This window comes from Durio zibethinus, chromosome 14 (assembly GCF_047325235.1).
Source record: "Durio zibethinus cultivar Kanyao isolate XHJ-2024 chromosome 14, ASM4732523v1, whole genome shotgun sequence".
In the NCBI taxonomy this organism is placed as follows: domain Eukaryota; kingdom Viridiplantae; phylum Streptophyta; class Magnoliopsida; order Malvales; family Malvaceae; genus Durio; species Durio zibethinus.
Window position 1 is genome coordinate 18217678 of NC_143175.1, and position 25604 is coordinate 18243281.

A 25604-nucleotide genomic window follows, 5' to 3' on the forward strand; every position below is an offset into this window, starting at 1 on the left:
GGTTTAGGACCCACTTTTCACGTGGAGGGGGATTGCCTAGTGGCAATCCTAGCAGACAAAGAACTAGTCATTTCCAAATCCCCTCTAATCACCTCTCAGCCAATTATCATCTATCTCCCACGTGGGACTCCTGGCCCCATCCCCACCCCCCCCCCCCCCCCCTCTCTTGGTTGTTATATTCATTTATTCTCTTCTGCACCCCCCCTGACCCCTGACTTTGCTGCATTAGATTGCACCAGGATCTCACTTCCCTAATCAGCAAATTACTACTTTCCCATTCTCTTTTTGGAGTTAATTTCACACACACACACACAAAAAGAGTTTGGTTCTTCAGGATCAAGTATCAGAATAATCATGGGCGATTCTTCTGCATCATATATACATATGGTGATTTACACTATAATTTGCTATGCTATTAGATTTTATAACTATTTAAGTCTATTTATACTTTTATAAGTAACATATTTTTGATGTGGTTTATAACAGGTGCAGCATCTGATAGAAAAGTGTTTGATCTTCAACATGACAAAAGAAGAGTGCATGGAAGCACTCTCCAAGCATGCCAACATCAAACCTGTCATCACTTCCACTGGTAAAATTAAATTATTTTTTCTTTTCCAACTCGTTCTTTTTCAATCCTCCCGCATGCCAAAAAAAAAAAAAAAAAAATCACGCGCGCTTACATATAGAAAAAACATGCACGAAGAGAGTTGTAGGCTGATTTGAAACAAACCCTGATCAGGAGGCATCAAAACCTCTCTCAAACCTGATTTGCAGGTTTTGTCTTTGCTTATTTCATGATCTTCAATAAGATTCTGATTCAGCTATAGCCATCCTTATACAAAGATATAGCTTGGTGAATTTGATTTCGAAAAAAAACACTGTCGAGTGTCGATCCATTAAGAATTCTGCTTGAGCTGGGGGGGGGGGGGGGGGGGGGGGTTGGGGGGTTCATTTTTTCTTCTGAATGTAGACCTATCGGCCCAACAACAAGTCAACCTCTCTGATCTTATAGCCTAGTAAGCTAGACTATAAGTTGAACCTTTCATAGGGTTCTGTTTTAGCTTCTGCTTCCAGCTCATACCATTATTATCACCCGAGACAACCTTAACATGATCAAGTACTATATATATAAATACATATATATATATATATATGCTTTTTGGATATGACAATTTCACATGCCTACTCAGGCTTCAGGACTTGATCAAATTAAGGTTGTCTCGGGTGATAGCTTTGACTCTTTTACCGTCTCATCATGATCCTTAATCACTTTTGAATGTTGATCAACCAAATATTACAACCCCACTAAAACTATTAAGGGTCTAAAATTTCAACATCCCTTTACAGAGTTAGAGCTTCCAATGCTTTTACTTCTTCAACCATGCATCTTGAACATGCAATTATGAATGAGCTGATCTTGAAGAATTTGTTGGTTCTTTTTTCCATCTATTTTCTCCTGGGTTTTAACGTCATATGATCATGATTTTATGTAACAAGAAATACGTTAATTATGCGCAGTTTGGAATGAACTTGAAAAGGAAAACAAGGAATTCTTTGAAGCCTACGCACAATCTCAAAGCAAACAAGACCGAATGTCAGAGGAAGAGACAAGTCAAATGATCCAGAGGATGATCTCGGATTCCTCTAAAGACGCCGACGAATAATATAATATTGCCAATCGAAAACGATCTCTCCTTGGTGTTCTGCTTCGTGGTAGCCCTCCTTCTCTCTTCCACGTCCAGCCAAACATATAACACCAAAATTGAAATTATTTTATTTTGATTATCAATGGTCCCTTCTCCAAATAAAATCTAGGCTACCCTAAATACAATAACCAATAATTATATGCCATGTCAAAATTTCAAGGATTAAAATACAATGGGTATTCTTGTAATTTCATTTTAACATGATGTACTTATGTGTTGAATGATGATCGGATAGATCATCATTATATTTATTATATATGTATATGAAGCTGAAGATTGTCGTTCGATATGTTTTATTCTATGTAAATAGGAGGGGATGATAGTTATGATTCTTATGTTAAAAAAAAATAGAGGCAACATCTGAAAATCTGTGTCATCCTTTGTCTTTGCATAAAATTTTTGGCTTTGCTTTGTCTGATATTATTGGTAGACTATACATGGCTGGCTGTGGCATTTTTTTTGTTATTACTGTTATTATTGTGGATTAATAAATAGAGTAAAATTAAAAACAGTGGGGACTCATAGAACTTAGCCTTTAGCAGCCTGGTCAGAGATAGTCCTGGAGAAGCCGGAAGTCTGAATTAATCGAGTGCTTATCGGGGTATTCACTTCAATTGGATTTTGTGTTTTTTTTTTTTTTTTTTTTTTTTCTGGGCATTCAAAATTAATGGGAAAGTCGAGAGTTTTTAACACTTGAAACAGGAGCTATGGCATGGCTGTGGGTGGGTTCTGGTTGGAGCTATATCCACCTTCATGTGCATATGAACCTAACGCTCGAGTCTCTCGAGCGCATTTTGAAATACATTGTCCTCCTGTAAGTATTTTGATGATCAAATAAGTATTAGTTAATTATCCAGAAATAAAGGAAAAATAAACAACAAAATATATAAAAGAATTGGCCGACAAGAAATAATGTTGAAAGTCTTCAATTTTTACTTGGACCACACCTAAGAAGGCAAAATCCCACCCTTTGGCCCAGCTTCCAAATAATGCCGTGTATCCTTCAAATTGTTGTTCTGCTACTAGACTTGCATTTACTTGTTAAACTCGTTCTCTGCTAAGCTAAGTTTTAAGATCTGCCTAGTAGGCCAGTGACCTTATCTTTCCATGATTCCATCATTGTTTCGACAAAAATCTCCCTCCCAACAAGCCCACCCCTCCGTACACAATAAGAAGAAGAAAAGAACAAGACATCTATCTGTAACCACCATTCAACATCAGACCAAAATTTACTAATTAATGGTAGATTGGATACTGTTCTTATAGATCAATGCATTTACACCAACCAGTGTTCATCTGGTTTTACATGAAGTTTCAACCACTTCATAGTTCATACTTTAGAGTTTAAAAACCTTATAGTTTTGAACTAATTCAGGCATTGACCTTTGGCGCCCATCCTGCAATCACTTGTTCCTTGGCAGCCTGCGTTTTCACAAAGTACTCCCGAGAGAAAATCGACTGCAATGTAAGATACAGGAATTATATTTGACCGTTAATTGAGAAAAAAGTTTAATTTTCTTCTATCCAGAGTCAATATTAGATGAACACAGGCCAGCATACACGCATCTAAAGATACACAATTAGCAACAAAGGAGAGAGATTGATTCTGAAATTTTGTCAAAGAAAACTTGAAAATATTCATTCATAAGTAAAATGTCAGGACAAAGATTTGAAAGCATTTGGTTTCTCATACTTGGATAAGAGAGTCAAAACCAATAAAAAAATAAAAAGAAAAAAAAAAAGCCCAGCAGTTTGGTCTTTCTCTAAGGTGCATTCTTCAAGCTAGTGAAAATCTTCACACAATGAAATTAATGCTTACATGCCCTATTTAGGTGTGCATTGGCAATGGTCACATACTTGTAATAAAAATAGCAATATACATTCATCATGATTATACAGCCATAATCAAGTATAAATATTTCCAACTCGAGAGCAATATGCTTGATTGCATATAAGTGGAAAACGGGATTGCCTTTAAGGTTATCCAGAGAACCAAACTAAAGTTAGAATCAGAGCCAGAAAATCAGTCATGGATAAGTGTATTTCTAGAACAAGCACCCTTTCAGAAAACAAGTGCAGAAGCCGTTACAGGTGAGAGATGCCAAATAAGAGAGGTAAAACAGAACCTGGAAGAACATGAAGCCCAAAAATTAAGGGCTTTCAGTGGTTATACCTCCTGCTACAATATGCAACACCAAGTCCTCTATATAAAAACTCTTAATGGCTACTGAAGAAACTAGTGAAGGATATAATACGCCACCTAGCTATCATCACTGATTTATCATGATGATCCATAAATACAAGCATAACATAACTTTCATTATTCTCATTGCACAACATGAGCCACAAAGTCTTACCAGCTTCTAGAAAGGAGACAGCAAAAGTTCTTTCCTTTTCTTTTAAAGAAGGTGGGAGTGTGAGACTCAGAGGTCATGATAGAAAAGCTTGATTTTGGAAAACCCTCAAAATCATGAATTTACATTCAAAAATAGTTTGTATTCTATTATATTGAGCTGTAAGAAACATAATTATGTTCTTTCGCAATGTGTACAGTCATTGAGGTATGATCATCCCACAGTCTAGTGTAGCTACCTTATAACATACTGCATTACTCATAATTGTGGGTGTTATAATACAAAAAAGATTCAAATTAGTATACTAATCAAGATAAAATCATAACCAATGTGATACAAGAAAAGACAAAAACCAATAAAAAGCAACAAAACAAGCTTCCTAAGAAAAGGTTGTCCTATTTGATGGAACATACATGACAAATGAGCTCCACTCATTAAACTGTTAAAATCACTAATATTTTTTAAAAAAGAAAGCAGTAAATTACAGAAAAAATATTGATTGATGGTATAGCAGCTGCATACCTTCATGTAATTGTGGACATAAGTCAAGCTTTCTGGAATAGTCCACTTCTTAAAATGGCCAAGAGCAATCTCAAGATGGTAGAGTTTTGGTCCCAAACCTAAATCAACAGCAGTAATCTTTTCCCCAGCAATGAATGGACCCTGATACATACAATAAATTAGGATAAACTTACAAGGTAAAAGATACAAAATAAAATCATGAACCTACGCACAAAGGTACGTCCACTTTATTATCAATTACCTGTCCTTTAAGATGCTCATCCAATGCCTTCAGTTCATTAAGCAAAGCCTGCTCAGATCCATCATTTGCATCCTTGCTCTTCAAAAATGTGATGAAAGTTCCAAATATTTTTGATCCACTGCAGTCACCCAGTGAATAAAAATTAAAAATCAATTGAAAGATTTCAAGAACCAAATGCTTAGTAACCTTTTCTAATAAATAAATAAAAGATTCCTATCAACAAAACCACTCCATTTATTTTTAAAACCAAGGATTGAACAAATTTCGTCTAAGATAATACAAGATAAAAAAATACAACAGAAAATCAATTTTGTTCTTTATATTTTCAGAGCAGAAGACAATCAAAATGATCAGAGGTTGTCACAGGTAGTAAAAGTAGCAAGAAGTGTAATAAACAAACATTCTAAACTCAAAATAAAACAGAATGGTATCAATATAACTTCTCAGAAAAATCACAAGCTTATAAGACTTTTAAAGGAAACACAGTACTCAAAGTGACTGACAGACAAATCAAATGAAAGAAAAGGAAAGGAGGCAGCATACAAAGATGCAAATTCAGGTGGTGTTTTCAGAGAAGGCTCAGGGTATTTCTCTTCAAGAATTCCAACAATCACATCAGAGTCAGGCACCCATTTGCCATCAAACTTCACCAATGGTACCTTTCCTTCTGGACTTATCTCCAAGAACCTACCAAAATTAAATTCAATGACAAATCACAAATGTCACAAGCTATTTGCTTAAAAACACGAAACAACCCATTACCACGAATACCCCCCCTCCCTTCAAATTCACACTTTGACAGTCGAATCACAAGTTTACAGCAATCCATTTGCTTAAACACTCCGAACAACCCATCACCACAAAAGCCTCACAATTCACATTTTTGCAAAAAACTTTACATCTTTTACTATATGATGTATACCATTGAGGTTTGTCACTTAAATTGACAAGTTGTAACTTGTAAGGAACCTTCTTTTCCTCCAAAGTAAGAAGAACCCTTTGGCAGAATGGACCTGCAAAACATTAAAAGAAAAAAAAAAAAACCCTTCAATCCAAATTCAAAACGCAGAAACAAAATCACCCAAAAAAAGAAAAACATGACTTTTTACAGAGACAAGGAGAAAGAGAGAGAAAGCATACAGTCTCCAAGAATATCAGCGGCACCAGAAGCAGCCTTGACACAGATCTCCAAAGCCATTTTTGCTTGAGAAAGATTTGACAATCAAGAATGAACCTGAGAGAAGAGAGAAGGAGAACTACAAAGAAAGATATTACTAATAAATGGAACTTGGAAGAAGTCGTTGGAAATTATGGCTACATGGAGATAGGTATGGACGGACCTGATTAAAACACCATGGTCAGTAGGCCCTGGGGCCAACAACAATCGCATATTCTAGCTTTCTAAAAAATGCCTTTTTTTTTTCTGCCTATAGAAACTTCCAACCTTTATCCCATAGCCAAGTGTGAAAAATAAAAGGACATCATGATCATAATGAACATGGTTGTGATTTTTGCCCAAGTTCTTGATACACTTCGGTTTTCCGCAAGAAACGTTGGCCAATCCAAGGCCACATTCGAGAAAAATGTCTTCTCATTCATTCACTATTATTTGATTTCCACTGCTGCTTCATATACATGCAAATTTTTAAAAAAAAATAATAAATTCAGCTGAAATTCAGAAAACTTCAGAATTTTCAAGACATTTTTTAATTTTTGGTATGCAAAAGAAGAACGTGGGAGTTAGGAAATTGAGCTGAAATTCAAAAATCAAGTCATTAAATTAAAAACAACAAATTTATGCTTTTATTCAAGCTCAATCCAATTTAAAGTCTTAAATTATTATATTATTAAATAAAAATGTATTTGTATTTTAAATTTAATATGTATGAATTAAACTAAACATAAGTTTTGGGGGGTGGTGGATATAATTCGAGCTTAATTTTGAAAAAAATTAAGTCCAATTAGTTTCAGTTTAAGATCAACTAGAAAAATGCTCATTATTTCAAAAAAAAAAAAAAAGAAAACTGCTCATAGGCATTAAAGATGCTGACGGGCTAGATTCAGAATGGTTTATATTTTTAAAATTTAGGCTTGAATTTAGATTTGATCTCCCATTTAAATTATATTTATAATTGAAATTTAAAGAATATTTATATTTTGATATGAAAACCACACGAAAGATCTAGAATCCTGTCCTGCAAGTTGTAGCCGATTGCAGGCACTTATATCAATAGATTCACTTGACTTTTGAATGCAGGAAAACGTTATCAAGGATCATCATCCTTGATATATTACATCAAAGAAACCAAACAACAACGCCCAGAAGAGCAAATACCAAATCAACTAAAATAATGTGGAAAAAGTTGCAAAACTACATAAATACTTAGAGGAAGGTGGTGGAATTAGCGACAAGAAGGCTGGCTGCAGCCAAAAGAAAGCCATTAAGAGCCTAGCACCGTTGGATCTATAAGTTGCACCAGCTTCCTTGTAAACACCTGGCAATAATGACTCGTGTGCTCTCTGCATTACTGCCGCTAGATTCACTAAAACTAATGTTAAAAGCCTCTCACTGCATGGTAAAAATTGTCTTTTTGAACAACGAAAAACAGAGTATTCTCTTCTTTTTTTTTTCTTAACATCCTCTGTTTTTCTCTGCCGAGCTGCACCATCGGTGGCTTTTAATTTTTTGAAGGAAAAATTTTTCATTTTACCATTAGGGGTGTCAGGTGGAAGTCCATCCGGCAGCAGACACAAGGCAGTCGATTGCCACGTGGTAATTTTGCTAATGAAATTGGAAATATGATAAGGTGTTACAAATTACTAAGACAAGCTTCCAGGTCCAAGCAAAGGCATCTGTCTGCGATTAAGGAAAGACGAAGAAGTGTCAATGGAATGAGATTGAGATGAATAGCCAGCACCAGATGAAATTTCTTTTTTCGGATTAGACTCAGCTGGAGTGAGATCGATAGTCGGAAATAGATGGACTTACTTCAGGGCTTGACTTGCGGTTCCAGGCTTAGATGTCCCAGTTCTGCTCTTCCAACTGTTAATGGATGGGGAACGCACAAGGCATTGCTTGGCAGGTGCTTAGCCACACTACGGGAAGGTTATCGAATCATTGAGGGAATAGGTCACTCAAGCAGGAGAAGAGTTCGCCAAGAGCTACCCTTTTGAAATGAAGAGAAGAAGGTTCAAACTTCCATTATGTCCTCGAGATGCATCAACCCAATCCGTTGACGATATAGTCGTGAAGTCAGGCGAAGGGGAGAATCACATTGCAGTATTGGATCGGGTCTTCGAGAGGTGTCGAGCGAATAAGGCCTCATTTGGTTTGGCATTTCAGTGTGTTGCGGTTAATTCTTTTTTTTTTTTTCTCAATCTCACCATTATACATGTTTGGATAACACAAGTATGATGGTTTGAGTGTGTGGACGGCACCGACACCAGTTGAAGACTAGACCTTTGGGGTTTAGTGGATAACTGGTATCCCAATAATTCTCTTTTATCCTCATTATTTTTTTTTCCATTCCTATCATACTATAAATGAGTTTTTATTTTAAAAAAATCCATAAATTCTATTTGTTTTCTTCACCTCTTTTTCTTTCTCCCATTTTCCCTAAACCATCCCAAATTCCTAACCCTAAATTGCCTATTCTCTATATTGTTGCTCCTTCCTCTTGTCACCTGTTCCATTTTGTTGTCTCCTTCAATTTGCATGGAAGCTGTTGTTGATTTGAAGCTATTCGATGAATGGGGTTTTAAGAATTGAAAGGTATGATTCCTTTATTTTTTACCTAAAATCAAAATTGCTTTGGATTAATCTGTTTTGTTATTATTTGATTTGTTCAAAAGTTAAGGTTTAAATGCAAAATACTAGCAGCAACTTGATACCTCTTCAATCTTTTAGCAAACAAGTTTTCCAAAGCTAAAGTTTGACACAACCAGCAACTTTGTTTCAACCTTATCCATTTCAATGTTTACCTTTAGTACATCTTCAAACTAATTCTCTACTTCTTTCTTCACCACTTTTCTACAACGAATCTCTATTTCCTTTCTCAATTCTTGGTCTTGCTGTCGAGTCTTTACTTCAGCCACTCTTCTTCTAAGATCATTCATATTTTCTTCAAGTTTTTGGTGATGATCTATGTATCTAGAGGTTAGATAGCCAAAGCACTATTGGACCTACAAGCTCCATAAATAAGCTACTCCCTGTTGTTTAAAACTAATGTATGATTATATCTCCATATAATATAAGATATAAAATTTTATCTTTTACATTTACTATTATATATGGGATACGTTACAAAAAAATGTTAGGTTTTTTAAGGCAAGAAGGATTTTTATTAATAAGGGAAAAATACAAAGGATGCATAAAATAAAACAAGGGATGATCATCATCAACCCATAAACTATAGCCAAAACCAATATTTCAACCCAAATTCAATAAAACCAAGATATTACATAAAATTACAAACGATGCAATTTGATTGCAAAGAGTCAACCAAACTTTAAGAAGTTCAAAGATTAGAGCTTTAAGCTTCATATAAGCCATTTATCAAACATGAAGTGAGCATGAAAAGAGAAGAACCGAATACTTGACCAAAGGAAACAGAATCAGCCTAACACCAGTAATCAACACAACATTAAATTATATATAATAGTTAATGGCATAGTAAAAAAAAAAAAAACCCTAACATGAAGAAAGATTGAGCATTTAATACAAAAAAAATGTTATTAAATCTCAAATTTTAACCTGCTCTTCTAAAGGAAGAAAACTTAGAAGAAAACAAAAACAAAATTAAAGTTTTGTTACCATGAGAATAACGTTTACATTTTAGTTTTTAAAACTATTCATATCAGTCTTTTGCTAGAATGCAAGAGTTTTAACTTCGGTAATCATATGTTCATATTAAAATCTTGACAAACTTAAATATAATAAAGAGTATAAAGGAAAAATATAAACCAATTTTCAATAATAATAAACATCAAAGACCTAAGCAAATATCCTAACAAAAGAAATTTAACAAATAATTTCAAAAATAAATTGAAAGAGTAGAAGTATCTAGTTGTTTCTCCAAGTTATTTGGAAAAGATGAAGCACAAATGTTAATTGTGTTAGGGTATGCGTGTGTGTGAGTTAAAATATTATGAAAATATTCCATGGGAGACAATTTAGGATAGATTAATTATGAGCATTAATGTATAGTTTATAATTGATTCTTTTTTCTTAGTATTATCTATCTAATGAAAGGCTAATATAAAGGATTAGCAAGTTGTTCTTTATAGCCTTAATTCTAACATGGCATTAGAGCCAACAACGCAACCCTAGCTACTGTCGCTCATTCTCTCTCTCTCTTTTTTTCTCCAAACCTTTCTGTGATAGCCCTTATATCCTCACCTAAGCTGTCGCTACTATAGACTTTAATCTCGCAGCCCTAAAGCTATGTACTTAAAACTTTTCTTTCCTCTTTAATAGTCCTCATTAGTTGAAAGAAGGCCACCCCTTTATTTTCAAAGTTAGCAAAAAGAAGGAGTTGCAACCTTTTCATGAATGATAGATTAAAAGAGACAAGTTTTTCTCAGTGTAGAATGTGGCTGCAGAACTAGAGATGAAGTTCTTGATTGTTGATTAGGGGTTATACCGATTGAAGGATTACCAGTTGTGTTCTTGAAGAAGAAGGTTTCGTGGCCATGACCAAGGAAGAGGCAATCGCATTGAAGGTGATAACTCAAAATATTATCATGGGCTCACAATTGTTGGATAAGAAACTTGATGGCTCTAACTACTTGTCATAGAGCAAGACTATGTTGGTAACCTCGCGAGGTCTTGAAAAGGCTTGGTTTCTAACGAGTGAGCCGTTAGTAAAAAAAAGCTTGAAGTATGCAACATGACAGTAGAAAGATAATCAAGTACTTAGACAATTGTTCTACTCGATGGAACAACAAGTCAAGGTGATTTTTAATCAATACTTTACAAGTAAGAAGCTTTGAGATGTTTTAAAAATTGTTTATGCAAATTCTAAGAATTGGTAGAAGATCTCAGATGTTATTAAGGCGTGAACTAAAATTGAGCAGCCCGATAGGAGCTTGAGGGAATATTTTGTTGCATTCAAAGAGGTATATAATGAGTTTAATGAACTAATGCTCTTGTTTATCGATTTAAAAACAAACCAAAAGTAACGAAAGGCTCTAGCTGTAGTGTTTTCTTAACAGGATTGAGGAAGAAGTACTAGTGCTATTACTCCAATATTAGCCAGTAAAGATTCACTTTTTTTACTAGATGCTTATAAGTGCTTGAACAGGGTCACCTAATATCATTCTCTACAATAAGACATAGTAGTATTTATGGCCTTACAGTGTGAAAGGCGAGCATCATGTAAATGACATGGTGGATGAGGTAAAGGACATGAAAGTGGTAAAGAAAAGCTATGGTCTTGCTATTATTATGGACAGCAGAGATACTTACAAAATATTTATCTGTATTTTTTGGGTAATTCTAGCCCACTAGTAGCATATGTGACTAATGCTGCATTTCAGCCTCAAAAGTAAGAGGAAAAAAGAGTTCAGTTATCTCAGAATAAGTATTATCAGGTTATTCACATGTTTTAAAATCAAACTTTGATCTTCTCTTTGATAGTAACTTTTATACAAGGTAAATCTACTGCATGCCTAGTTACTTTTTTTATGACTTGGGTGATTGATTCAAGAGTTTTGGATCACATGACCGGTACTATGGGTACTACAGATACTCTTATTCATATACTTTTATGACAAGGAAACAACCTATTTTGGTTGTTGATGAAAACTTCATAGATATTGTGGAAAGTGGTAAAGCTCGACCTATATCTACATTATTTTTACATTATGTGTTACATGTCCCTTCTTTTTCTTTTAACTTACTTTAAATTATTTAGATTACAAAAAATTTGAATTAGTCTCATTTTTTCCTATTTATTGTGTTTTTTAAGATTTGTCTACAAAATAGACTATTGGTAGGAAAAAGAACAAATGAGGTTTTTATGTGCTTGATGACATACAAAAGATAAAGTTTGGATTAATGGCATACTTAAGAGAATTGTCATTAGCTTATGAGTCCCATTATTGTTTTAGTGATCCATTCATGTCAATTTTATGAGCTATGTGTCCCCATTTATCATTTTTTAGTTTTAATTGTAAAATGTGCAAGTTTGCCAAATTGCATAAAATGTCTTATCAATCTCAATTTAATAAAAGAAAAAAATTCTTTTTGCTGTGATTCATTCTGATGTATGGGGGCCTTATCCTATTATTTTAAACTCTAGTTATAAATACTTTGACATTAGTTAATGATTATTCATGAGTTTGTTGCTTGTATTTGTTGTGAAGCCACTATGAATTATTTTGTCTTCATTACCTTTCATGTAGAAATAGATAATCAATTCAGTAAGTCTATCAAAATTTTAGGGAGTGATAATGGGGAAGAGTATTTTTCTACAGAGTTTGTTTAATTCCTAAATGCAAAAGGTATTGTTCATCAGTCCTCATGTATAGATACCCTACAACAAAATGAGGTTGCTGAAAGGAAGAATCATCTTTATTAGAAGTGGTTAAAGCTCTTTTGTTTCAAATGAAGGTCGTTAAGGTGTTTTGGAGTAAAGTTATTCTCACAGCATGGTATCTTACAAATTATTTGTCATTCTCGATTGTTAAAGAAAAAGTTCTTTTTTAAGTATTATATCTTGATCATCCCTTATTTTTAATCTCCCTCAAGGTGTTTGGTTGCACATGCTTTATTCATGACAGTCTCTCAAGTTGCACTAAGTTAGACCTACATTCCATTAAGTGTATCTTTCTAGGTTATTTAAATGTCTAGATAGGGTATTAATGCTACTTTCCAAACTTGAGTTACTTTATTATTTTGGTAGATATTATGTCTCATGAGTTAGTTTTTTTTTTTTTTTTGGTACTACAGTCTCATCCATCATCCATTATATAAGAAGAAAAAGATTTTCTCATTTTATACATAGTACAATGGTTAATGTGTATTTTTTTGAGGCATGCCTAGATACTGGATTTGGTCATAGGTACACTAAAAAAACTTACCTAGATCCACCTATAAAAATTTCTCCTATCTAGATAGTTTTTTCATCGATGGATCTGTCTTTAGACACTATGGTTGAAGATGTACCAATCGCTTTATGAAAAAGTATGTGAATTTGTAAAAATTTTTCTTTATACACACCCTCATACAGAGGACTTTTTGTCCAACTTTAAACTTGTATTGCCACAATTAATGTGATTATTGTTCTACATACTCTGCATGATGCTTTTACAGATTTAGGATGGCGTAAGGCTATAGAGGATGAGATGATGGCCTTAGAGGCCAACCATACATGGGACTTGGTTTCTCTGCCAAAAAGGAAGCAAACTATTGGGTGCAAATGGGTTTACATCACAAAATTGAATCCTAATGGTTCAATGGATAGATTGAAGGCAAGGCTAGCAGTGAAAGGATATGCGCAGACATATGGAGTATATTATTTTGATACCTTTTCACCAGTGGCAAAGATGACATCTATTTGCTTATTTCTTAGTTTTTCTGTTACACATAAATGGGCATTACACCAATTGGATGTGAAGAATGCTTTCTGACATGGTGACTTGACTGAAGAGGTATATATGGACCAACCACAAGGGTTTGTTGCTCAGGGAGAGTCTAGAAAGGTGTGTCATTTATGTAGGTCTTTGTATGGTCTAAAGTAATTTTAACGCGCATGGTTTGATAAATTTAGTGTAGCTCTTATTCAATATGGTAAGCAACAGAATGAGAAAGATCATTCAATATTTTATATGCGGTAAAGTATAGAGCCATGGCTTTGGCTACAATAGATATATTATGAATGGTTCAATTTTTAGATGAAATTAGGCTTTCAGTTTGGACCCCTATAAAGTTATGGTGTGATAATCAAGCGACAATTCATATTGCTTTCAACCCAGTGTTTGGTGAAAGAACCAAGCATATAAAAGTTTATTGTCATTTCATTAGGGAAAAGTTACAGAGTGGAACAATATTATTGAAGCATGTGCGCATAAAGGAACAACTAGTCGATATTCTTATGAAATCACTTCAAATAGTTCGAGTTGATTATATATATAGCAAACTATATATATGCTCTAACCTAAGGATGAGTGTTAGTTTATACATGTGTGTGAGTTGGAATATTATGAGAATATTTCATAAGAGAGTTTAGGACAAATTAATTGAGAGCATTAATGTGTAATTTGTAATTGATTATCTTTCCTTAGTATTATTTATATAATGAAAGGCTTATCCAAGAGATTAGCAAGTTGTTCTCTAAAGTAAACTTGATGACTTTTACATAACTATAGAAGTTGTATTTAGATTGGGTTGTGTTGGTTGTGGAACTGGCTTGTAAGTGATGCACACTTTTTTTTCATGGAGATGGCCCTGAAAAATGTTCATTTGGTCTATAATAATTATTTAAGTTTTATTACTCAAGAGTTGTATTGAAGTTTTATTATGGCCTTTAACTTTTTAAATATATAGATTGTAGACATGTGATTTTGTGTTTTGTCAAAAGAGGTGATGTAACCCATTTGGTGTTTAGTTTTTTTGGTATCATTTAGGTGGTATTTTATCAGTTTTATTTTAAACTTTCAGTTTTAGTGCTAATAAGGAGACTAGAAATTCAAAGACACTATCTGTGTTCCATCATTGAAGCATAATCTAACATAAAGATAGGTCACCTTATTTTCTCTATTAAGTTTCATAATTCAAAGTTCTCCTTATGTTGCCTTTGTTTCTATAAATGCATTAAAAAGAATGTTCGTTTTACTTGATGAATACAAACCATTTTTTCCTTGTATATTGGTTCTATTTTTCTTTATTGAATTGTGATATTAGTTTATTTCCTAATAGTATGTTATGTTTGAAATAAATTGATGAATAATTTATTAAATTTAAAATAATAATAGATAATGAAGACAAGAAATACTGTCAAGGGTGATACCATCTTAGCAACCAAAGCTGTTTAGGATGACGAGCTCACAATGATATTTTATGAACTATGTAAATAAAGTCAATGCTAGTAATAAACCAACAACTCATCTAAATTCAAAAGGGTGGAAAAATATTGTTTCCCTTTTTAGAGCTAAGACATAAAAATGTTATGAGAAATCTCAATTGAAAAATAAGTGGAACAAACACATTAAAAAAAGAGTGAAGATTATGGACTGAGTTACTTAGAATTCTATAGGTTTAGGATGGTGTTATTTTAAAGAGATAGTTGATGCAACTAAGGAGTGGTGGGTTGAAAAAATATAAGTTAGTGTTACTTATATCAATATTATTATGTGTTAAATTAGTTGAAACTCATAGTGATAGTAATCTTTGGAATTTTTGAAATAACACTCAATCATTTGAAAATAATGTAGGAAAATAACAATTATAAAGTATTTAAAAGAAATGGAATGGAGCCACGATTGAATAAGTTGATGCGACAAATGTTTGGAGACATTGTGGCCATTAGAGAGCATGCACGGGCACTTTCATCAAGTGTTCTTCCAGGTGGAGCTTTTGGGGAGGATGTTACCTCTATTGAAGGTTTTAAGGATTTAGATGAACATGATATTGAGAATGAGGTTGCACTCAAGGATGACACAGATGTAAATGCCTCTCTTGAAACTTCTAATAAAAATAAATAGGTTATTGGAATAGTACAAAATAAAGGTAAAAAACCAACTCCAATGAAAAGATCAATAAAAAACACATTGACTATTCAAATTGAAAAATTGTATGATGGTATGACTAACCAAAAGAGATTGATAAATGAAATTATCTTGCTACCCATATTCTATTTCAGATGCAATGGATATATTACGAGCTATGAGAAGTAAAATTCCAAGAAAGAGTTATCTATATTTTTTTACCATCAAAATATTCCAAGTTCTAGTAAAGCGAAAGGTGTTCTTGAATTTAGATTTGAATCTTAAGGCTTGGTGGCTTCAATGTAAGTATGATGAATAAAATATTACCGCACGTTTTTCTTCCTTGCTAGCAACATCTTCATGTAGCTTTCAACCATTCTAACAAACACCTCTACCTCCACCACCAACTCCATCTAGTCCTTATGGGTCATTGATGTGAAATGAAAGCAAGTGATTATAGTTTTTGGTTTAAGACCTATCAAAATATGGTATTATGATATTTTGAGTTTTTGTGAATATATGTATGCATAGGTATGTTGTATGTTTCTTTTAATGTATATGTTAGAATTTTTCATAAATGGGCTACTATTAATTGATGATTTTAATTTTAATAAAATCAACTAATAGATTTAGTCTTAATACGAGACAAGCATGAGAGCCCAATTAATTTATTATGATCACTTAAGTGTGGATTTTACACATCTTATTAGGTCAATGTGGTATAACAGTTGTGTAGGCCTTTGGCTTGATAAACCTTTGATCGCAAGGTTACTAAGATTATTTAAATATAAAACTAAGGTCCCCTCTTCACTTTTCACATTCAGTAATTGCTTATTGAGAAATCGCTACTATAGAGAAAAGCAAAGAGGAAAACTATTGTCACTTTATGATCGTTTTACTTTTGTGATTTCATGATGACTACCCAAATAGGTATTCTTGATCTTTTTGTTTGAAGTATAATGTTCTAATTTTCACACAATGATATTGGGATAATGCTTATACATGGTATCAAAGCCAGGTTGTGTGAAACTAGGACCATAATTTCATGTTAATTTAATTGTTTCTTGGTGAATTACTTGTTTGGGACAAATAAGTTGTTGTCAAAATTTTTTAATTTCGATCATTAGTTTCTAAAATTGATTGAAGGCTTTCATTCCTCTCTAAGAGGATTAAATCTATATAAGGATCATTTTCTAATTCCTTGTATGAAGGGAGAAATTGTGGTTTAAAATTTTCAATTACAAGTTTTTATCAAATTTTTGTTTAAATTAAAATATCAATGTTTTATGTGTTTGATTCAAAATTGATTGTTGGATCATGTCTCTAATGTGTTATAAACTTGAGTCATAGTGATTAACTTCATAAAATATTGATGTATGGTGATCAATTATGAAGAAAACAAAAATGGGCTAAACATAGGTTTGTAAAATCCAAAATTTTTTCTCAAATTGATTTTATTTCTTTAGTTTTTATGCAATTTTTGCAAGGGTTTTATAGAAAATAAGTTTAATTGAATGTTTGGGATTTCAATTTAATGAAAAGGGTGAGGAAAAACATAAAAATAAATGGTGAAAAACCCATTTAGACCTAAACGAGTCAAGAACCACTTTAGTTAAGTTGGGTCAACCAGGCTAAAGGTTGAAAAAGGGAGACCCTCCATTGCTAGGCAAAGCCCACGCGTAGAAGAAGGTGTGTGCGGTGCATGTGGGCCCATCCAATGATCACTTTTGTCTCGATTTTTTCTGACATGCTCAAAATTTTATTTCTAATTTTTTTATGATTTTTTTGGAATTTTTTAAGTGCATGAAATATTTATTATTTAAATTTCATGTATTATAAAGAAATTATTTTACGTTATGCACATGATTCTAGTTACTTTAGTTCATGATAAAAAAATTTGGCATGATGGGAGTCTAATGGCAGTAGGTACTCTCCCTAGTTAGACTAAAATATTTGTGTACTTTTAGGTTGAACATTATGTGCATAATTGGTTAGTAATTAAAATAATAGTTTAAATTAAATTTGAGATCCAAGTTTAAATGCAATAAACATTATTTATAAGACCTGATGAGATACATCTAAGTTTAGTATCTCAGCTGGAATGGTCCATTGCATACATTAAGGTTGAATATGCAAACCAAGAATTTTAGGCAATTAATAAAATTTCCTAGTTTGAAATTTTTTTTTTATTAATTGATATAAATGCTTGGCTAACAAAGTGGCTTACTTGTTAAAGTTAATGGAAAATTTTATCATTCTAAAATTACATGATGGTTGTTAAATTATCTTATGCATTTATCTGCCTAAAGGAGGTTTATGTATAGGATAATTTATTTTGGAACATAAAGTATCATGGTTGAGGGCGTACTAATCTAGAAAATTAGTCTGTCCAAAGGGGATAGGTTTTCAAAAATTATGACATTCTCATATTAGCTTTATGTGAAAAGTTCCCAATCGCATGTTGCATTCTTTGCCTAATAAAAAGTTTGTGATAATGCATCTAGACCTTTCAGTAATTGTTAGCACATAATGAATCGTTGCTATACAACTTATGTTATTACCTATTGACTAATATTGCATTTTATTTTAAATAGTAACTTTTACTGTCAATAACAATTAAGCCACTATTGAAGTACTTCATGGGTTTAATTATAAGAGATGGAATGAAGATCTGAACTTTACTTTGATTATAAGTGAGATAAACATAGCCTTACATTTTTCAAAGCCTGTTGATCCTACTGAAGAAAGTATTGTTGAGCAAAAGAAATTTTTTGCCAAAGGGAAAAGGGCAAAATCACATGTATTTGTATGCTATTAAGAAGTCTATCTTTAAACACCTTTTGAGTGGGTTGCATACTATTGAAATTGCTATGGATCTCTACAATGCTATATGCAATAGATACCAAAAATCATTAAGTTTGAGGTTGGGGGTGTTAGAGATTTCATTATGAGAATGATCCACATTCAAACCAAATTAACTTTTCATGAAATTGTCTTCCCTAACAAATTTATTATTCACTATGCCCTTAACTGCTTATCTATTGAGTTAACCTAGGTTAAAATAGCCTACAATGCTATAAATGAAGTTTGAAGTGTTGATGGTTTTATCTCAAAATATTTTTTTGAGAAAGAAAAACTCAAGAACGAAAAAGAGTGAGAGTGCTTATACTACCTACTTCAAACCCAATTATCAAAAAAATTATGGGAAACCTGGGAGATTTGTTTCTAATGCTCGTAAGAAAGTTTAGGATGACAAGGGACAGGGTAGTGGTTAAACTAAAGGGTTAGGGGTCTTAAAGTTATCATTATCAAGTGTTCTTCTTAAAATAAGAAAGGTCATATGAAATTTGATTACCTTAAATATAAGGCTTGGTTAAAGAAAAAAATGAACAAGAAGGTAATTCACTAGCTCTTGTTTGTTTTGAATCTTACTTTGTTAGTGCCTTACCAAATTTGTGGTGACTTGAAAGTGGTGCAATTATTCATGTTACTGTTACCTTGTAAGGGTTCAAAAGCAAATGGCAATCAAGTGAGAAAGAGGCCTAACTTAAAGTTGGAAATAATGCTAAAGTATACATTAGTCATATAGGAACAATAGGTTTGAATTTGGATTCTAGCTTTAAACTTGTTTTGGAAAATGTTTTTTCTGCACCTTTATTTAGGTGGAATTTGATTTCAGTTTCTATTTTGGATAAATGTGGTTACTACTTTGACATTGAAAATGGAAAAGTTGACTTGTTTTTAAATTCAAATGTTCTTGACGGATTTAAACGTGTTGACAATTTAAATAAACTATGTTTGGTCTTCAATAATGAATATAGTTGCAATAATGTTAAAAAGATAGTGTCTAAAAGATCTTTAATTAAAAAAAAACTATTCATTGTTGTGATATAAAAGGTTAGGTCACATTTATGATGAAAAAGTTTAAAGATTGATAAAAGATGGTATTTTACCATCCATTGATTTTCAAAAATTAGACACTTGTGTTGATTGTGTAAACGATAAACTAACTAAGACTAAGAAGAAAGGGGCAACTTATAGTTTTGACCTTTTGAAAATTATACATATTGACATTAGTGGACCTCTTACATCTATTTTGTGTGGTAAAAAATATTTTATTACTTTTATTGATGACTATTTTACCTATGGGTATCTTTACTTATTTAGTGAAAATTTTGATACTTTTGATAAATTCAAAAATTTTAAGACTGGGGTAAAGAAATAATTAGGAAAAGTTATCAAAGTTATTAGGTCTAACCGTGGTCGTGAGAATTATGATAGACATGGTGAAACTGGATAGCACATGGGACCATTTGCCAAATACTTACAAGAATGTGGGATTATTGCCTAATATACTATGCATGGTAATTTTGAAAAAATGGTGCGGCCAAAAAGCAAAATTGCACCCTTAAGAATATGATGAAAAAGCATGATGAATAGGACCAATCTTCTTAAATCGCTTTAGGGTGAAGCCATTAAAATTTCCTTGTATATACTTAATAGAGTACTTAGTAAATTTGTTCCTAAAACACCTTTTGAATTGTAAACTAGTGGCAAACCTAGCTTTAACCACTTTCGAGTTTAGGGTTGTCTTGCAAAAGTTAGAATCTACAACCTTTTTAAAAGAAAGACTAATCCTATGAGTACTTGTTGCTTTTTGTAGGGTATTTAGACCATTTAAAGGGATATAGGTTTTATTGTCCTACATGTGGAACTAAGTTTAAAGAGTCGTAAGTGGCAAAGTTTCTTGAGCTAGATATTGCTGATATAGGTATGGTAGAGGCTGTGATTAATAATGAACTTGTTAGACAAGTATCCATTCTTTTGCCTAGAACATAGTGCCATAATACGCCAATGGCCATAAAGAGAAGAGATCAGGGGTAACAAGATACAAACCCTTTTCCTATTAATCTTACTTCTATTAATGTATCGCAAGTCAAAAAAAATGAGATTGAAATACCTCTAAAGAGATCTACCAAATATAAAAAATTTGCTACTTTTGATAATTATGTAATTTATCTTGGAGAGAGTGACTATGATATTAGTCATGTTGTTAATCCTATGACTTTTGGTGAAGCCATTAGGAGTCCACAGTTTGATGTATGGATGGATGCAATAAAGGATGAAATGAATTCTATGACTCAAAATGGTGTCTAAGAACTTGTTGAACTACTAAAATGATGTAAACTCATTGGTTGTAAATGGGTGTATAAAACCAATAAAGATTTTAAGGGAAAAATTGAGAGTTTCAAAGCTAGACTAGTAGCAAAAGGATTTACTTAAAGAGAAAGAGTGGATTATAATTAAACCTTTTCACTAGTGTCTTCCAAAGATTCCTTTAGGATCATTATAGCCTTAGTAGCACATTTTGACTTGGAGCTTCATCAGATGGATGTGAATATGGCTTTTTTCAATGGTGATATCAGAGAAAAGGTTTATATGGTATAGCATAAAAGATTTCAAGAATATGAAAATGAGCATTTAGTATGTCGACTTAAAAAGTCAATCTATAACCTTAAGCAAGCTTCTAGGCAATGCCATCAAAAGTTTGATGAGGTAGTTACTTCTTTGGGTTTTAAGGAAAACAAAATTGATCAATGCATATACCTTAAAATCAGTGAGAGTAAGTATATCTTTCTTTTATATGTGGAATATCTTGCTCGTTGGAAATGATGTTGGTTTGTTGCATGAAACTAGCAGTTATTGTCCAAGACATTTGGCATGAAAGATCTTAGGAATACCTCATATGTTCTTAGGATTGAAATTCATAGAGATAGGTCTCAAAATCTATTGAGACTATTGCAAAGTTTATACATTGATTGTGTGCTTTGCAGGTTTAACATATAGCACTATAAGGTTGGGGATACACCCATTGCGAAAGGTGATAAACTTAATCTTAGTAAGTGCTCAAAGAATGATTTGGAGAAAGAATATGCGAAGAACATACCATATTCTAGTGTAATTCATAGTTTCATGTATGCACAGGTTTGCATTAGGCCAAACATTACTTTTGTAGTAGGAGTTCTTGAGAGATATCTTTCTAATCCTGGTATGAATTATTGGGTTGCTACTAAGAAAGTGATAAGGTATTTGCAAAAAACCAAAGACCATGTATTGGCTTACAAAAAAGTGGACAATTTTAAGATAGTTGGGTATACAGATTCTAACTTCGCTAGTTGTTAGGATGACATGAAGTCCATTCCAAAATATATTTTTATGTTGGCTAGAGGAGTTGTGTCTTTGAAGAGTATGAAGCAAACACTTTTAACTTCTTCTATCATGCAAGTTGAGTTTGTAGCATGCTTTGGATCTGCTAGTAGGCAATTTAGCTTAAAATTTTCATTTCAGGTCTTCGCATTGTTAATTCCATCTTTAGACTATTATATATTTATTATGATAATAAGTATCTTGTATTGTTTTCTAATAACAACAAAAGCACTAACGGGTCTAAACATTTTGAGATAAAATATCTCAAGGTTAGAATTTTGTGAAAAATGGTGAGGTTGTTGTTGAACACATTGAGACTAACAACTTGATTGTTGATCCTTTGACTAAGGGGTTAAAACCTATAGTATTTAGTAAACAAGTTGAAAGCATGAGTATTCTAGGATTTTTTGATGTAATTCATCAGTGGGAGTATATCATTGAGTTTCATACTCACACATCATGGTTTATCATTATGTTGGACCCTTTTTCTTTATATTTGACATATCTATGTGATATTTGATTCTATGCTTGAATGATGATTATCGTTGGTTAATATTTTATATTATTACTTATTATGTTGGTACATTTTGAAAAATTAAAGTTTTTCATATACATTGTAAAGTCTTAACACTTGATATCTATTTTAAATACAACTTTAATATTTTTTGGATATGTCTCATAAATGATACCAACAAGTGACCTCAAGGATATTAAAGAGATACATAGGCACATATGGAGACTGTAGAGATTTCTTAGCAAGTTCAGAGTAATCAACAAGAGGACTAACAATGAAAATGACACATTAAGATCATATTTAGGTGTTATTTTCTTACTACATAGCCACAATGAGATCTATTGTCAATAGAGTCTTTGGTATTTGTAACTATGAATTGGTCTTATGTCAATAAAGGGCATTAAGGCTGCATGATTCAGTATTATATGGTTTTATTATATAGGATTATTAAGATGTTGTCTCAAAAGCTAAATTATTTTTAAAATTATGACCATATCAAAGTAAAATAAATCAACCTGAAGTCTTATTTTCAAGTCAAATTTTTTTAAAATCAAACAACCCAATTATTATTGCCCAAGTGAAAGAATATTAGAATTTTTCGTAAGTGGGCTACTATTAATTGGTGATTTTAATTTTAGTAAAATCGACTAATGGATTTAGTCTTAATACGAGATAAGCATGAGAGTCTAATTAATTTATCGTGATCAATTAAGTGTGGGTTTTGCACATTTTATTGGATCAGTATGGTGTAGCGGTTGTATAGGCTTTTGGCTTGATAGACCTTTAATGGGAAGGTGACTAGGATTATTTAAATATAAGGCTAAGTCCCCTTTTCACTTTTCACATTCAGTAATTGCCCATTGAGAAACTGCTATTAGAGAGAAAAGCGAAGAGAAAGACCATAGTCATTTTGAGATCGTTTCGCTTCTATGATTTTATGATGTCTACCCAAACAAGTATTCCTGGTCTCTTCGATTGAAGTATGGTATTCTAATTTTCACACAATGATCTTAGGATTATGCTTACAATATGGTCACTTTAACTTGAACCCAAATGAAACATTGTATTATGCTTTTGTCAAGGTATATTACTCATATATTAGTGCATATATGTAATGTTATGGGTTATTTATGATGCAATGCCATAAAATGTAAATATGTTTTTTTTTTCAAGTTATGAATGACTTTAATAATTTATTTAAGAATTTTGTGATGAATCATGGTAATGTTGAATTAAATGAATATGATCAACAGAGAATAGCCACAATTGTTACAAAAGTTAAGCAGAATAATATTATAATGTAGAAGATAATGCAATCAATAGCATATTGGTGCATTATGAAACTTATTTTACTAATCAGCCAAGTATGAAATCAAATTATATTGGAGAAAAATAGGTGCGAGAGATATTAAATGGGCATGATAGTCATTGTATGAATAGTTTTAGGATACCAAAGAATATATTTTATCATTTGTTGTATGATTTGCAAACTAAGTTATGGTTTAAAACATGGGAATGTATCTATACTGAAGAAGTTAGCATTATCATTATACATTATTAGACATAGGCAAACAAATTTTAACGTGAGAGAGCAATTTCAACAATTTGGTGAAACTATTAATCGAATCTTTTCTAATATGTTCAATTTGTATGCTCAAATAGGAGTAGATACAATTAAACCAATTGAAGGCCAATTCGCAGAAGTACAATCTCACATTTGAAATGATAAAAGTTATTGGCCATACCTTTAGGTAAAATTTAGAGATTTGAAATAAATTTAAGATAAAAGTTATTAATGAGTTTAATATCATAATTTTTATTTGATTGTAGGATTGCATTGGAGCTATATATGGAACTTATATAAAAGCTTGTATTTCTTTATCCCAAGAAATACCTTACTTTGGTAGGAAAGATGAATTGACACAAAATATTATGGTAGCTTATGACTTTAATATGTGCTTCATTTTTTCATATCTTGGTTAAATAGGTACAACACATAATAGTCAAATTTTTTTTCAATCACTTAGAAGGCAAAACTTGAATTGTCCACACTTTTCACTAGGTTAAAGATTTTATATTATTTACTAATTATTTAAAATAATTTTAGGTTCAAATTTATGTTTGTTCAAAATGTAAATAATTTTTGTAATTTTTATTTTTTATAGGTAAATATTATCTTGTGGATTCAGGATACCCACAAATGGTTGGTGTTTTGGGACCATACAAAGGAGAATGATATCATTTACCTAATTTTCATTGAGGTAGTCGTTGTATATCAGAAATAAGGAAATTTTTAATCATGCACATTCTTCATTGCATTCTGTGATTGAACAAACATTCAGAGTATGGAAGAAAAAATGGCCAATTTTGTGAGATATTCCAAGTTATTCATTTGAGAAGCAAGTTTTAATCATAAATACTACAATGGTTTTGCATAATTACATTCAAAGACATCTAGATCAAGTGATGAAGATTTTAGAGAATTCGAGAATATGCTTGATATGTCAATTTCTACAAGCAATTTTGTTCGAGGTGAATCAAGTTCTGTTAATTGTAGAGAAAATGATCATGAAATTACAATGTTAAGAGAAACAATAGTGGCTAGTCTAATGGGTTCATTTTCCCATGCACTCTAGTATATTACATAATTCTAATAAAACTGTGTGCTTTATAAAGTTAATTTGTTTTACTGTATTACAAAAATTATCCAATAAAATCCTTAAAATATTTTAATGGTTGTATTTTTATAGTCATTTTTGTTGTTTTCTGTAACTTGTTCTAATTACATGAATATTAAAGGTAATTTTTACTTATACATGGAAAAAGGAAGTAGTTTATTGTAATTTTTTTTATATATTTTAGTCTTTTATAAATTGAAAATGAGTTTTCACTATGTTGTAAGTCCATTGTTTTATAATTAGAAATTTTAAATGATGATGTCTAAAATTTTTTCTTCATTTTGGTATCTTATTTCAAATTTTAATAAATAATTATGTTAAAATAATCAAATTTGTTAGTTGTGGTCACTATAAGAAAATTGCCTTGTACTGACACTAAAAAAACCATCGATAAAACTTAAAAATCCATTAGTATAGCATAATAAACTTTATACGGATAGTCAAAATATTTATTCTGATAAATTTATAACTGTCAATATATTCTTTGTCAATACAAACATATACTGATGGTTTTTAAGTTATCAAAATATATAACAGAGATATATCAACGGTTCTAGTCCATCAGTATATATAAAGCCAATGGTATAGCAATTGTTGTGTGTTCCACATTATATCTTTTATCGACGGTTATCTTCCATCAGTATACACTAGTATATTTTAAATTTTCCAACT

At 32.0% G+C, this 25604-nt stretch overlaps 2 protein-coding genes and 1 pseudogene across 4 annotated transcripts in view; 2 read left to right on the forward strand and 1 right to left on the reverse strand.

Annotated features, from left to right (window-relative positions):
* Positions 1 to 203: 203 nt before the first annotated feature.
* Positions 204 to 1996, forward strand: LOC111294216 (uncharacterized). Its single transcript, XM_022887444.2, has 3 exons — positions 204 to 387; positions 487 to 592; positions 1522 to 1996. The coding sequence occupies exons 1-3, from the start codon at positions 355 to 357 to the stop codon at positions 1665 to 1667; spliced, it is 285 nt and encodes a 94-aa protein (XP_022743179.1). The 5' UTR covers positions 204 to 354; the 3' UTR covers positions 1668 to 1996.
* A 941-nt stretch (positions 1997 to 2937) lies between these two features.
* Positions 2938 to 6120, reverse strand: LOC111294215 (glutathione S-transferase DHAR2-like). 2 transcript variants are annotated; one of them, XM_022887443.2, is made up of 6 exons: positions 5967 to 6115; positions 5749 to 5839; positions 5370 to 5513; positions 4827 to 4944; positions 4586 to 4726; positions 2938 to 3167 (listed from the first exon to the last, which is right to left on the reverse strand). In XM_022887443.2, exons 1-6 carry the CDS (start codon positions 6022 to 6024, stop codon positions 3081 to 3083), a joined length of 639 nt encoding a protein of 212 aa, XP_022743178.2. In that variant the 5' UTR covers positions 6025 to 6115; the 3' UTR covers positions 2938 to 3080. The 2 variants fall into 2 exon arrangements, with proteins under 2 accessions (XP_022743178.2, XP_089599762.1); XM_089743636.1 differs by lacking the exon at positions 5370 to 5513 and having other exon boundaries at positions 5967 to 6120.
* A 39-nt stretch (positions 6121 to 6159) lies between these two features.
* LOC111294374 (dirigent protein 25-like) overlaps positions 6160 to 25604 on the forward strand; it is a 36012-nt pseudogene continuing 16567 nt past the window's right edge. Inside the window, exon 1 of the transcript XR_016327637.1 lies at positions 6160 to 8598. The product of XR_016327637.1 is annotated as a dirigent protein 25-like (transcript). The remainder of the gene's footprint in view (positions 8599 to 25604) is intronic.

Coding starts and splice junctions, on each gene's coding strand:
- LOC111294216 (XM_022887444.2), top strand. CDS start 355: ATGGGCGATTCTTCTGCATCATATATACATATG. Junction 388..486: donor CTGCATCATATATACATATG/GTGATTTACACT, acceptor GGTTTATAACAG/GTGCAGCATCTGATAGAAAA. Junction 593..1,521: donor ACCTGTCATCACTTCCACTG/GTAAAATTAAAT, acceptor AATTATGCGCAG/TTTGGAATGAACTTGAAAAG.
- LOC111294215 (XM_022887443.2), bottom strand. CDS start 6,024: ATGGCTTTGGAGATCTGTGTCAAGGCTGCTTCTGGTGCCGCTGATATT. Junction 5,840..5,966: donor CGCTGATATTCTTGGAGACT/GTATGCTTTCTC, acceptor AATGTTTTGCAG/GTCCATTCTGCCAAAGGGTT. Junction 5,514..5,748: donor TTAAGTGACAAACCTCAATG/GTATACATCATA, acceptor TAATTTTGGTAG/GTTCTTGGAGATAAGTCCAG.